A 14,917-nucleotide genomic window follows, 5' to 3' on the forward strand; every position below is an offset into this window, starting at 1 on the left:
TGCGAGTGGGAATTCCACTAACTTCATAAAGGTTGCTTTGAATTTACAAGAAGTGAATCTGGGCCCTCACCAAGGTAGATTCATCCCCGGTGTAACTTCATTGACTTCAGTGTATATAGGACCTGAGCACCTTGTAGGATTAGGATGATCTAATAGCAAGAGAAAATAAAAGATAAAAGACAGCAAGGCTGAAAAATTGGGATGAGGGTGAGGGGTAATAGATGGCTATATAAGAAAGAGCCCTGAATACCGGGACTCTCCCTATAAAATTAGGACATCTGGTCACCCTATGTAGGATCAGTTTGTTTGTGAACATGCTGGGAATCTGAGAGAGATCCAAACTCCATCTTTTGCTTCCAAGATGGGAGGAATTAGGATTAGTTTGATAAGGGAAGCAGATTTAACCACTGCCTCATGCCGCTGATGTCTGCAGAGAAGCAGAAAATGAACAAGCATTTAGATTAAAATGTTATACGAGTTCCACCCAGATCAAACCAAATCCAGTGACACAGTGAGGAAAAATGCCTGGATAAGTAACGGTGAAAAGAAAATCCTTTGGTAAATAAAGCAAGCAAACAGCCTATAGTGTAAATACCATGGGTTAGAGGCTGAATGCGAAGAATGTCCTGCTTATTGACAAAGAGACAGGGACTGGTTTTGTCTCAGTGTGCTATACATGATGATGCAGATGACAGTCAACATTATTTTTTGGATAACATATAGTGAATTCTGAAAAAGACTGTGGTGTGGAAATCCAGCGTCCTTGCTCTGCTTCACCTCAGTGCTTACTCAGACAATCTATTAACTGAGACTTGCCTGAGTCAAGACAGAGTAAAAAGTAGACTTAAAAACTAAGAAAATCATTGCAAGGTAAGATCCTAGATCCGGGTGGGAAAACTACAACCCAGGGGCCGCATCCGGCCCTCCAGACGTTTTAATTCGTCCCTCAAGCTCCCGCTGGGGAGAAGGGTCTGGGGCTTGCCCTACTCTGGCTCTCCAGCCAGGGAGAGGGGTCAGGAGCTTGCCCTATTCCTTGCAGCTCCTGGAATAAGTGGCATGTCCCCCCTCTGACTCCTATGTGTAGGGGCAGCCAGGGGGCTCCAGATTCTGCCCTTGCCCCAAGCGCTGCCCCCACAGCTCCCATTGGCTGGGAACCATGGCCAATGGAAGCTGCAGGGAAGGCACCTGTGGACAGGGCAGTGCGCAGAACCGCCTAGCTGTGCCTCCGCATAAGAACCGGAGAAGGGACATGCCACTGCTTCTGGGAGCTGCCTGAGGTAAGCGCCACCTACAGCCTGCACCCCTGACACCTGCCCATGCCCCAACCCCTGCCCCAGCCCTGATCCCCCTCGGTCCCAGCCTGGAATACCCTTCCACACACTGAACACCTCATTTCTGATCCCACCCCAGAGCCCGCACCCTCTCCTGCACCCCAACTCCCAATTTTGTGAGCATTCATGGCCCGCCATACAATTTCCATACCTAGATGTAGCCCTTAGGCCAAAAGGTTTGCCCACTCCTGTCCTAGATTTTAAATCAGGGAATAAATGTTAGTGTTGCTCAGAAATTTTCTGACAACATTTTTCCATCACACTGCCAATTTGCCAAAAGCAAAACACTTTGTGGAAATGTCAATTTTGATGTGTTTTTTTCCCCATTTTAGAAAAAAAATCATGAACTATTTTAATGTCAAAACATTCAGTTTCAACATTTTTGGAACAGAAGTTTTGTTTTTCATTTCAAAACAGCTTTTTTTGTTTAAAAAATTTGTATTATAAAAATGACACATGTCCAAGTGGAGCAAAGCATTTTAATTTTATTGGAAAAAACATTTAATTTTTTTCCCAGAATTGTTTTATGGGAAATGTCAAAATGTTTGTCTTCATTCTGTTTCAGAACAGAGAAAACAAATCCAACTTGTGGCATTTCTCCCAGAACGGACAATATGCTTCCTTCCCAACTTAATAAATGTTAAGTTATACCTAGTGGCTCTTTGATAATATAGGGCAAGTACAGAGAGCCATACAGCACATGCTAATTGAAATTTTTCAGTTATAATCATAGACTTTAAGATCAGAAGGGACCATTATGATGATCTAGTCTGACCTCCTGCACAAAGCAGGCCACAGAATCTCTCCCACGCACTCCTGTATCAAACCTACGTCTGAGCCATTGAAGTCCTCAAATCATGGTTTAAAGACTTCAAGGTGCAGAGAATCTTCCAGCAAGTGACCTGTGCCCCACATTGCAGAGTAATGCAAAAAACCCCCAGGATCTCTGGGGGTTCAAGCTTCCCAGCTAGGTTTCATAAGTAGCCAGGTTCCTGGTCTAATGGTCATCCCACTAAAGCTAATGGAGACCAAGTGAAACAAACAGAGACTGACAGGTTATAATGGATGTAACTAGAATTTGGCAGTTGGTTTATACTGTAACTCTGTATTCAATTTACCATTCACTTTTGAATAAGCAGTTTCCAAATTGCTGTCCAGTGAAAACCTTTCTTTTGACACAACAATCAAATTATGCTCTCTACGGGGTTGTAAACCCAGGGTGCACAGTGTTATTTGGGCAAATAGCTTAGTAAGGTTATAAAAAGCTTTAAAAAATTGTTGTTTTTTAACAAAAACAGCACCTGAAGTGACATTAGCTGTGGTGAAATGACAATCCGAATGCTTCATTGTATGGGTTGATCACCAGCAGGGATCAGGATGTGTTCCTATCCACTCCCATAGACCTGGGCCAAGGGTATATTACACAGTTATGTGGGATTTTTACTTGTGTGGTTTTCTGGTGGATGAAGCCTCTGGCATTGACACTCTTGGGGACAGCATACCAGAGAAGTTAAACCAGGGGTCTCTTCTTGTATCAAGAATAATAATAAAAGGGAAATGAGCAAGAAGGGACATGGAAAGAAATGTATGTCATGCATTAGCTTTCTAATTCAGCTGAGTTCTGAAATCGGGTATTGCACAGACACTGCAGTGCTAGAAGCAACCTGATTAATAGAGTTGAACACTTGAAATTGATAGGTTATCTGTGCCATCCTGACAGAGCTGCAGAGGGAGTGTGAGAGAGAACCTCTGGGAATGCTCCCACATGATACTCCAGTAATAACTTAAGATAATTTTCACATTGTATGTCACACCACTACTTCTTGAAGAACCATCCAGCTCCTGGTTTTATACTGTTGCTTAAGTGAAGCAACATGGTTTAATACTCTATATGTGGGGCCAAGAAACTGAAACCTCTGAGTTCTAATCCCAGCTCTGAAACTGTTTTGCTGTGTGTCCTTGTGTGAATCTTTTCACTCCTGGGTGTTCCACTTTCCCCATCTGTAAAACAGGAAATACTTATTTTGCATTGTGGGAGCACCACAGAGCCTCAGTCATGCTCCTGTACTCCATTGTGCTTAGCCCTGTACAAACCCAGAACAAAAAGACAGTCCCTGTCCCAAAGTCTTTGTAAGAAAAGGAATACTTACCTAAGAGCATCATCAGGATTAAATAGTTAATATTTCACAACGCTCTAAATTGCTAAATATGATTGCACTTTCCAGATGGAAATTTAAGATCCATCTCATCTACCCTGAACAGAAAAGCAGTGAATAATTTTCATTTGCCCTATTTTGCCAATGTGAGGGAGAATTGTGCTTTTTTAAACAGTGTTCAGCAAACAGTTGTTATTCCCGGAAGGAGAGAGAATTTATTGTTGCTGGGACAGCCCAGTGTAAGAACTCATCAGGGGAAAAAATGAAGCAAATGGATGTAACTGAACAGGTTTGCATGTCTCTAAAGTCCAGGAACAGAAAATAGTTTGACAGGGCTGGTGGAGTAGCGCACTCCACCCCTCTGTATATTTGCACCTAGTGTTAGTGAACATTCTGACAGCAGATTACTAAAGGCACAAGCCACTGCTGGCAGCTGTTTGCTAAGGGACTGCAGCACCTCCACCTGAACAGCTCCAGGTTGGCTCAGTGGTCGTGGGACTCTTTGACAAGAACCTGTACAAGGTAACTTACACTGTTATGATTTCTCCTGTATCTTGGGCTGTGCTGTTGTTTTCATAGTGTACCATTTTTACCCCAGGATTCAGCCTAGATCTGTCTGTTCTCACGTGAACTTCTGCCAAGTATGCAGCTGCAAAGAAAGCTGTGTGTTGGCTTGTTTATTCTTCAACGTGGCTGTGGCTGGTGTACGTTTTTTTATTTCTGTGTATCAGCATTTTCTATCTGATGCTTAATGCAAATTGACAGAAAGACAAAAGGAAACAGACTTCCCAAGAGAGATTCTTACCAAATTGCATGGGACTATTAAACCCTTCTTCATACTTGTTGATTTGTCATTTCCCTGGTAAGATTTGCCATGAGAGCCTGAGGTGTGACTGTAAATGCCAGTCTTAGCTAGTTTACCATTCTCGTTTGATTAATGCATGTCTTGCAATGCACTCCTGTTTTGTAAAGATTGAATGTGAAACCTTAAGAACTTTAATTTTGCACTTTCTGAAGTTGCTGTTTGAATTGTTCTAGGGTGGTTCCTGTTTGTTCAGAGTGAGTAACTTCACTCCTCCCTTGTCCCCTCCCATCCCTTCCGTTCCCTGTAAGGTGGATAAACTCTCCTTCCTTAGCTGAAGTTCAAGAGTCCTGTTTCCCTTCCCCCCTTAGAACCCAACTCCTATCCCAGCTATCTTCTGCAAAGGGTGACTGGGAGCTGGATGACTTCTGTGAAGATAGGAGGGGGGTTTCTGAAGGCCCTGCCCCAGCCCTAGTCTTTCCTTGGTTGCATATGGCTCAGATCAGCAGAAAAACTTGCTGTTCCTTAGGCATAGAACATAATTAAAAAAGAGAACTGAGCCTGATTGATTGTAAAGAGATTTTAAGCAAAACATATGGGCTGCTTCACTGCTGTATTAACTGAATGCCTGCGCTCACTGTGTACTTTCCTGTATTATGGAATGCTATATGATGCAGCTTGCTGTAATAATCTTAGATTGGTCAATAAAGGGCATTTATTTAGAGGGTCAGTTTCAGACTGGTTTCACATAGCATGGGCAAGAGATCACTTTTTATTTATTGCTTTCTCAATCTTTACTTTGCAAAACCATATATACACACAGCAGAACCAAACCTATGATTTTTGGATGGTGGGGGAAGGGAGGGTGATATTCACCCTTACATAGAGAGCCACACAAGGACTGAATTTCTCCCTTGTGGAAAATGCTATGGTTAAAAGAAAAAAAGATATTTCTTTTGGGATTTCTTTTCCCTGTTCCCAGTAGAAGAGGTGAAAAACAGTTCAGAAGAGGAACTGTTTATGAGTTGTGTCTGACTTGGATGTTAATAGTGTGCTTTCCTTTTAAATCCGGTTTGACTACATTCCTATCCTCCAGGTTTGATTGATCCTCCTGCAAGGCTACAGTTGCAACTTGATATAAAAATCTGTATCCTCTTAAAAGAAACCTCCAGTCTGATGGCAAATTTACCTTTATACTCCCTCCACAGTATGGCAAGGACTTTATTCTACAACTTTATTCCCATGATGGTGTGTGTCTCTACAAAAAATCAACAGTCACCCCCACAACAACCTAGGTCTGGGAGAAGTTTGCTAGTAAATCACATGTGGAATCATGCTTTGCCTGCATGCCTGTATCTAAAAGGTGCAAGCTCTTTGGGGCAGGGACTATCTTTTTGTTCTGTATTTGTACAGTACCTAGCACAACGTGGTCCTAGTCCATGACTTGGGGGTCTTAGGTGCTACCACAGTAGAAATAACTATAATATATAATAAATAGAAAGTGATGCACCTGTAAAATGTGAAATCTGATTGAAGACATGAGGAGAACCCAAATGGGAGCTCTGAGAGAAAAAGTGTCCATAGTTAGAGAACAGCTCTCAGACAGCGACTGACAAGATCAGATTCTGCTTAAAAGAAAACTTACAGATGATCATAGAAGTTAAAGTAAAGTTCATCTGCGGGTTCAGGCATTCAGTTAGTTCAGCACCAAAACCTCACCTATACTCTGCTTAAAGTCCCTGAATAGTACTGAGCACTTTCAATTCACTTAAATCACTGTGAATTGCAGCTGCTCAGCACCTTTGAAAGTCATGCATTTAGATGACTCTTTTATGTAGGTATCTAAATGGATTCTGGAGCCTATCTTTAGGCAACCCAAGTTCAAAAACACTGGTCTAAGTAAGTTTGCTGGTGCTGAAAGGAGCTGGCATGACAGCCTTGGAGAGTAAAGTCCGGAGAACAAATATAGCAAAGAATGCAGCCGTGCACACGTCCTCCACCCAGCAACACATCAAATCACCATACCGCTGGCCTGGAGAAAGAGGGGTTCCACCTTAATGTCTTTATTTGGGATTGTACTTTGATTTTAGGTAATGTGCTGCAATACCAGACTGGCCCAACTGCTTATTACATGGTGTTCAGCAGACAGGCTCAGCCTGTCCTGAGGGAAGCAGGTATTCATAATGCTCCTAATTGCCATTATGAGGTTTTCCTCTTAGGCACACGTAAACTAGTGTGTGCATTTTCATGCCTAATTTGTGCATTTACTGAAATTGCATGTGCAAATAACTTATTTGCATGCACAAATGGCCGCTTGGACTGCTAACCAGCCAAGTCACCAGTCAGTCACGGTTTGCACCAATTACTTGTGCACATATTATGCACTCACATTTTGTTAATGGAGCTGGGATTCAGCTCTTTTGCTAACCAGCCTTAAAAATGAGAGGGTCTGCCTTAAACTGAGTTCTGCGTCTGTCATCTGAGCTGAAATAGCCTCCTGGGAAGATGTTATCCATTCTGACTAGATGTGTGCAAAAAGATCCTGCCAAACAAGCGCTTTCCTTGGGAAATAGGTTAGGAGAAGAGAAATGGTCCCTAAATGGGGCCCTGAGCCTAGTCGCCCTGCACCTGGAGAAATTCAGCTTTGATTTGAATTGCATAGCTGACTTAACTATTTTGATAATAGACCTAACCAACCTCCTGGAGGCAATTTACCCTGCCAGGTGATGGAAATATTTGGATATTTGAAAAAATACAGCAGCTCTTTGTGAAACCTTAAGTTTGACAAAATGCATGTTGGGGCCGTAGCATCTTCTGAGGCTGGCAACCTAGTTGTATGCTACTGTTTGGCAATCTAGAGTGAAGTCAGTGGGCAGTATGTATGCTTGCAAAGGCTTCAAAGCTGGACAAGTAGGTTTGCTATGATGAACAAAAGTCCTAAAAATGGGAGCTCTGGATGCTGAGCACTTCTGAGAAAAAAAACCCAAAACAACATGGCCATTTCATTTTGAAAATCTGGCTCCAAATGTGGGTGCTGAACATCTGTCATATCAATCTTTGCTGCAGTGATATCTAAACATAATGGCAAGATTACAGGAGAGAGGCAACCACAAGTCTGTACCAGACTGTTGTGGCAAATGTAAGTGATGCTGGTTTAGCATAGTTATATGCATATGTGTTAATATAATCATTTCTACTGATGCTTAGCTTTGTCTAGAGGTGGCAGTGACCTTTCGCTTGAATATCACTTTTTCTTGAATATCAGCAACATGTATGTTTGGTTGGGGGATGGGGGCAGGTTAAAGCAATATTGGAGAATCAGAGTCATGTCCTGACTCCAGGCAATGTCATTTTGTACCCAGATAGTAACTGCAAGAGACTCATTACTTAATTTTTTCAGTAACCACATTTCCGTTTAGATTGTAGAGCAGCCATTGGTAATACATAATAATGACCAATTGTTGTGACCTGAGATAAGTCTGAATGGATAATATCACAAACACTCACATGATGGAATTTTCTCTGGCTTTTTGTGTGAGTATTTTCAACATCATCCAAGCCAATAAGGTAACAAGTTAATCCCAGCCTTTTATCAAAAGCAGCTTTCAAATGAGCTTTTACCTCTTTTGGGTTTCCATGAGATAGACAGCTGTGAATTTCAGTGTGAACGTTATTTTGATTGCCTGTCACAACGGGGCCCCATTTTGGGTTGGCCCTGAGGCTCTAAAGTAATATACATGATTAATAACAAAAGATGTTTTATTTCAGCTGGAAATATATTTTTTCAATCATATTTATAAATTAAATTCTATGTGGGAACGTAAAGTTCTGAGACTAGATTCTGATCTCAGTAATATACCACTCAGATGCAATTGAAATCATTAGAGTTGTACTGATATCAAACTTATGCAAGTGAGATTACAGTCAGACTCCAGACTCTTGTGAAAATAACTAGATACTATGTTCTTTTTCTTTGAAACGCACGTTACACCTAACACATAGGAGGGAAGTGACACACACAGTTTGCAATTATTGCTTACACTGTATAAATTGTATCGTCTGCTTGTGTGAGCAGGTAAGCCTGGTAACATTGTGCATGGATAACAGAAATAAATTCTTCAGATTCAACTAGACCCTGAATTTCCCCACTAAGATTAAGCAGTAGGATTTTAAACCACTTTTTATCTCCAGATAGCATGCTACTTTGTTGCTAGGCAACAGAACTGCCCAACAAGGACAAGGGGCCATTATACATCCATGTGGAAATGTTGGCTGTTTTCCTCAATAAGTCAAAAGTTCTGCTATATAGTTGAAATATCAGCTGAAAAGATAAACTTCTTGTAAAACTTCTCTGCAGTCTGAAGTCAGGGCTCAGTGCTACTCACAAAGGTACTCTTACTGAAGTAAATATATCAGCTATGTTTATGGACTGAAATCAATGGGATGGATTATTTCAGTGTTCACTTCAGCCCAGTATCAGGCCTTTAACAAAACACAGTAACCAAGGAGGCTCAGCCATAATCTCACCAAATTTAGGAGTTTGCATACAAAAGGAACCAGTTGTGAACTATCCCTGGGGAAAAAACGTTACTTGATGAGGATTGGCAAAACTACCCTGGTTTTGGCTTCTCTAAGCAGAATTTGGGACCTAACTGTAACCAATTATTTGAACCTCCAACCTTGGTGGCTTCAGCTACAGTGAGACCTTTTTCTGAACAAGTTTTGCAGAACCAAAGGCTGACCAACAAAGTTTAACAACTCTGGATTTCCTCCCTCTTGAATACTGAATGATGGTCTAATTAAAACACCTAGAAAAATCTCTCCTCAGACGTATATCTGTGCAACATGACCAGGGTCATGTGGGAGTAAGTGAGAGCAACATTTGGTTCTTACTGCCTAACTAAAATAATAAACTGGATCCCACATTTTCAAAGAGGGAAACATGGAACTGCCTGCACTGTTTGACAATTTGGGCCTAAGATTGCTTTGTTGACTTCTGTGCGGCACTTAGATACCATCATTTAATGGATGGAATGGGATAAAGTGGAATGAACTACGAAGTTGGCCAATGACTGTAGAACTGAACAGTCCCAAAATACTGGAGAGTTTCCTGTTTTAAGGTCTGGTCCAGACTCTTTCCTTTTTCTTTGTTTAGCATGGGCAGCATATAGGCCCTGACTCCAAGCCCATGAAAGGCAATAGGAACCTTTCTATTGATTTCAGTGGGTTTTGTTTTAGGCCCAATGTGCTAAGCAAGCTGCTCTGAATAGCTTACAGTCTAAAGACCTGGAGAGTTCAGATGATATACTGCAGTCAAAGAGAGACCTCGCTGATTAACTCAAACTTATTGCCTGTGCCTAACCCACTCACCTAAAGCCTGACCTAAAGCCCAGTGAAGTCAATAGGAGTCTCTTCATTGACTTCTATAGATGTTGGGTCAGGTCCTTAATGAATTAAACTTATTACCTAACTAAAATACCCCACCTGGACATGACCCCCGCATTTGGAGCTGCAAGTGGGTCTACACTGCTCTTGTGCCAGGGGAATTCTCTCCTTGACACATCTGGTGCCTTTATGCTCTCTATATGCCATTAGCAAAGCATGTGAGGCTGTCCGGGAGGAATAGGGGAAGAACATCTCCTGTAGGATTTGCATACTGCACACACCATTCCTCTGGCAAGAGCCAGATTCTCAAAATGCCTAGGTGCATGCTTTTTTCCTCTTTTAATAGGCCATTGTGTGAAAGCTGTTGGGATAGTTTCTCCCACCCCCTGGTTGTTTCAGTACTAGTGTACTCTGGTGTTTTGCCTTCTGTCTTAATAATGAGCAATTCCCTGCATGCCTTATGCCTTCTTTCCAGCTAGCAGACACAGGCTCTGTGCTCTTATTTCACACACCTTAACAGTTCATATAGTCTTAACAAGCAACCCAGGTGTCAGCTGCAACTAAACTTTGTGAAGAAGCCAGAAATGTATGTGAATCTTTCCCTTTTTTGGTGAGCAGTTGTCAGTAGGGGCAGCTGTATCCAAGTAATGAGTCCTGTAGCATCAAAGAGACAGTGATGTAATAAAGAAGCAACTTTCTGCAAAGCAGATGCGACTTTCTAGGAATTCTAAGGTGCCTGTGAAAACCTGTGGTCAGTTACCTTCTCTTAATTTCACAGGCATGCATCAGCTTTGTATTAATAAACTGTTTTTCTCCATAGCACAGCAAATATGGGAAATAATTTGACTGTTCAAGAAGAAGCTGAAGACCAAGATAATGTGTGCACAACGGAGAATTATCAGGTAACCAAGAAATCTTCAGTCTAATGTTCCTTGGCTACTGTTACCTTAATAAGAATGGACAAGAATTTGGGTGCCTAACTCCCTTTTCTGCTTTTGAAAATCCCATCATTTTTGTGTACAACCTTCCTATATTAAGGGCTGGATTCTGGATTCCCTGTTCTCATGTGTATAGTGTGGGAGGAAAGGCTGCACGGACACCAGAATCTTGAAGTGCAATCTTGTCCCCATTGATGTTAATAGGGAAACCCCTATTGACTTAATTCATTGAGACCAGAATTTCATTCCTGTCCCCTTTGATGGGAACAACAAAGCAATACATTCCATTGATTTAAGTGCCTAAATGCCTTAAGATCGGGGCCTTAGGCATGAAAACCCAGATTTCTAAAGATATTTGCTCCACTCAGTTTCTAAGGTTCTAAGTCAATTTGAAAATGGGACAGCTTTGAAGTCACTTAAACGCTTTAAACATTTTTACCAGGTATCTTGTGCTACACTGGTGTGTGCAAATTATGCAAATGTTTATTCTAAGGCAGGGGTCGGCAACCTTTCAGAAGTGGTGTGCCGAGTCTTCATTTATTCACTCTAATTTAAGGTTTCGCGTGCCAGTCATACATTTGAACATTTTTAGAAGGTCTCTTTCTATAAGTCTATAATATATAACTAAACTATAGTTGTATGTAAAGTAAATAAGGTTTTTTAAATGTTTAAGAAGCTTCATTTAAAATTAAATTAAACCTGGGCAGTGCGAGTGCCACTGAAAATCAGCTGGTGTGCTGCCTTCGGCACCCATGCCAGAGGTTGCCTACTCCTGTTCTAAGGCATGCAGCTGAACAATATATTATTTGATGTTTCAGGTTGTGTCTGAACCTCCTACTGGTGCTAAAAATGGACCTGCCACAATTCAGGTTGCACAGACTCTTTCTTCTGAAAACGACAAAGGTAATTCCTGTCACATCCACTCTGCTTTTGCTAGCAGCTAGGAAGATACAAAGTTAAAGCTGATGCAATAAGAAGCAATGTTTAGTGTCAGATGAAAAGATTAACTCATGTGTGAGCTCAGACTTGTGAACCAGCACTTGTGGTTTTCAAAGCTTAGACCTTTCACAAAGATTAGTTAGCAAAGAGAGCAGCTAATTCAAATACTCTCATTAAGCTGTTTGTTTAATCAGATTAGGTGTTCGCAGCTGCAAATTCCACCTAAACTATAAAGAGCTGTATGGTAGACTGAATATTTAGGACCTGATTAATCATTTTCCTAAGGGGTTAAGCCTGAGTGTAAAGACCTGGCACAGGGACATTCTATGTCTCTACCTGAGCCCAGGGTGCAGGAGGTGTTCGGGGGTGGACTGAGGATGGACTGGAGTTGGTGTAAGTGGAGAAGACAAGGAAGGAAATGAATTAGGGGTGGGAAGCAGTGTGGTTGGGACATCTTACTTCCCAAGTATTTTGTGCCCCTGCATAGCCCCATAAGAGTCACGGCAGCAAGGGGCACAAATGAAGGCAGCCCCGAAGGCCCCACCAACCCTTGCAAGCTCTGGAAGAGAGGCCCAAACTGCCTTTTCTCTATGCCAGTGCTTGCACCCAGGCCAGTGAAGGGATGAATCCACCCTTAGAGATGCTCTGAGATTGTGGGTACATGATGGGAAGATGTGTCACCAAATGGAACGGAAGAGAACATGTAACATGTTGATGGGAGGAAAAGCTTCCTGCAAGCAACAGTCAGCAGCAGCAACAGTGACACCCAGTGTAGAGTTACCAAGTGATTTCATTGTGCTCTTATGCCATGTGGGGAATGCACAGGTCACTGGCATAGAAACTGATCATTAGAAAGGGGAGGCAGGAGAATAAATGGTAGATAGTGTCAGGAGGTTTACTACTCACTGCTGGAGTGCCTCCTGGGGACCCATCAGGGGACTAGCTCTCAACAAGTCTAATGCCTTCTCCTTTGGTTGCTTGCCATGCGGTGTGTGTCTCTCACTTTCTAGACTAGATTGCTCCTGCTTCATAGCTTGGCCCTCCTGCTAAGTCACTATAGCTCTCTCTTTCCAAAGTCTCAGTGTCCCCCTGGACAATCAGCAGTCTTCTGTTCTACTGCTTAGAATGTGTCACTTCCCCACTAGCTGGTAGGGGAACTGGTCCTATCCTTCACACCAGGTTCCATCTCAGGGATCCTATGTTGAGCAATCACAATGCATGCACTTTCCCTGGGCTCCATCCTACCTTTCTTCAGCCCCTCAGGCTACTATTGGAGCTCTCTCTACTCTCTGTGGCTAGAGAGTCTGCATTCAAAGGCAGGATGCCAAGGCTTACATTCTCTAGGACTCCTCCCTCCTCTTCTCTTTCCAACTCCCCTTCTCTCCAGAGTTCCTCCGTACAGTCTTCTCCCACTACCAACTTCCTCTTTGTACTTAGCCCAGCTCAGCTTCTTCAGCCATTAGGCCTTATCAGTCCGGACTCTCCTCGAGGTGCAGTCTATCATGGAGTTAATTGGCCCTTTTTTTCTACTCAGGCCCTTGTGTGGGGTAGACACTCCCACCCCAGCTGGGTTGGAAGAATGGGTTAGAAACATGTTAAGGCATTTGAAGTGCTCCTATCCCCCCATTTCTAATAGAATCAGACCTACCGGAAATAAAATGTTTGCCTAATCTGTGTCCCTCTGACACTCTGCCAAAAGTATTCTTCAGTGGAGGTTGCAGGTGCTCAGGGCTGCTCAAGAATTGGCTCATAACACATTTACAGTCATTGTAACATACACATAAAGATATATTATATATATGTTACAATGACTGTAAATGTATGATGAGCCATTTTTTTATAAATAAAAACCATGCCAATAAAATGCCCTGAATTTAAAAGTTTATTCTAAAATTGCTAGCTGAATTCTAATGATAGTATCAACATCAGTGTGGCAGAATCATGTAAAACCTTGAAAGTTAGGATGCACTTGATATTGATAAAAGCAGCAAAGAGTCCTGTGGCACCTTATAGACTAACAGAGGTATTGGAACATGAGCTTTCATGGGTGAATATCCACTTTGTTGGATGCATGTGATATTGATAGAGGCCAGTGAAATGAGCTGAAAAAATATTGCAGCCCTGTGACAATACTGACATGTTTGCTAATGAGTTATACAGGTTGATTATTTTGATCTTCATTCAGAGTGTATGTAAGATCAAGGCAAAGAAATCAGATGGGGGAAGGGCAAAGTTTCATGCCAGATCTTCAGCTAGTATAAATCAACCTAGTTTCAGTGGTCTGGATCTTATTCTGCTCAGAATGACTATATTCTGGTCTACCAACATCCACACACATTGTTAAAGTTTCAGGATTTAAGACATATTTCTAGATTGCTAACAAGACTGGGATGTAAGGGAGGGCAAGGTGCATGGTATTGCACAGCTACCAAAACATGAGGTTATTAGTATATATAAATGATTTAGGTCTGTAACAAGGCCTATGCTTGACTTAAACATCAAATCAGCCAGAGAACTCTGCTGAGTGCAATCCCCAGTGCTTTTTATTTTCGGTGTCAGTTTCCACCACCTTCTATTTACAGTCTACATCAAACCAGCAACCGGGGGAGGGGTACACAGCATTTAGCTTCTCCAGTCTTTTCCCCTCTCAACTTCCTTCCTGCAGCCCTATATAGCCCCTGGCTAATGAGGCCTGCAGGTCCTTCCCTTCTAGCAATTAGGCATGGCATACTCAACCAGCCCCAATTAATGCATCTTAATTGGAGCTGGGCTCAGGGGCCTGGCTCAGGACCTCCTGGCCAGAACCCTATTACAAGGTCCCAAAATAAAGTGGTGTTAAATGAAAGGAAAGTTTAGAAACCAAATGACTGTTCCTTAGGGATTTCAGTAAAAAAAATGTAAAATGTAAACATTCTCTTTTATCATCTCCTCTCAACTTTTGGTTTAAATCAAGTACAATCTCACACATTGGATGAGTTTTTTGTCTGGAACACAAAAGTCAGAGCTCCAGAAGCTAATAAAATTTTTACATAATTGGAGAAAAATCAGCACACTGATTGCAAAAAAAATCACCTTGCTGACACTAAAATACAAGGGGTGGGAATGTGCAAACTCAGGCTTAGAAGTGAGCTTCCAGAGCCCTGACTTCTTTGTTCCAGACAGAAAACACATCCAATATGCATTTTTATTAATCTATGTCTCTGGCTTGATCTATAACAATTTTAGTGAGTGTCATAGTAAGAATGTTGCATATGCTCATATCCATTTTCTGATTCCTGATTATGTTCTTGGTTATTCTTGGGATATTGTTTTGACTAGAAAAATTATTAATTATTTGTGTGTAGAAAAAACTATTAGAACCTCCTT

General features: G+C 41.9%; 1 protein-coding gene across 4 annotated transcripts in view; it reads left to right on the forward strand.

Annotated features, from left to right (window-relative positions):
- Positions 1-3,847: 3,847 nt before the first annotated feature.
- BCAS1 (breast carcinoma amplified sequence 1) overlaps positions 3,848-14,917 on the forward strand; it is a 100,565-nt gene continuing 89,495 nt past the window's right edge. Inside the window, exons 1-3 of one of the 4 annotated variants that reach the window (XM_030533496.1) lie at positions 3,848-4,009; positions 10,495-10,576; positions 11,431-11,515. In XM_030533496.1, coding sequence (XP_030389356.1) covers positions 10,505-10,576; positions 11,431-11,515 — 157 coding nt within the window. In that variant the 5' untranslated portion in view covers positions 3,848-4,009; positions 10,495-10,504. The remainder of the gene's footprint in view (positions 4,010-10,494; positions 10,577-11,430; positions 11,516-14,917) is intronic. The other 3 variants (XM_030533498.1, XM_030533495.1, XM_030533494.1) reach the window with 3 other exon arrangements.

This window comes from Gopherus evgoodei, chromosome 14 (assembly GCF_007399415.2).
Source record: "Gopherus evgoodei ecotype Sinaloan lineage chromosome 14, rGopEvg1_v1.p, whole genome shotgun sequence".
NCBI lineage: Eukaryota > Metazoa > Chordata > Testudines > Testudinidae > Gopherus > Gopherus evgoodei.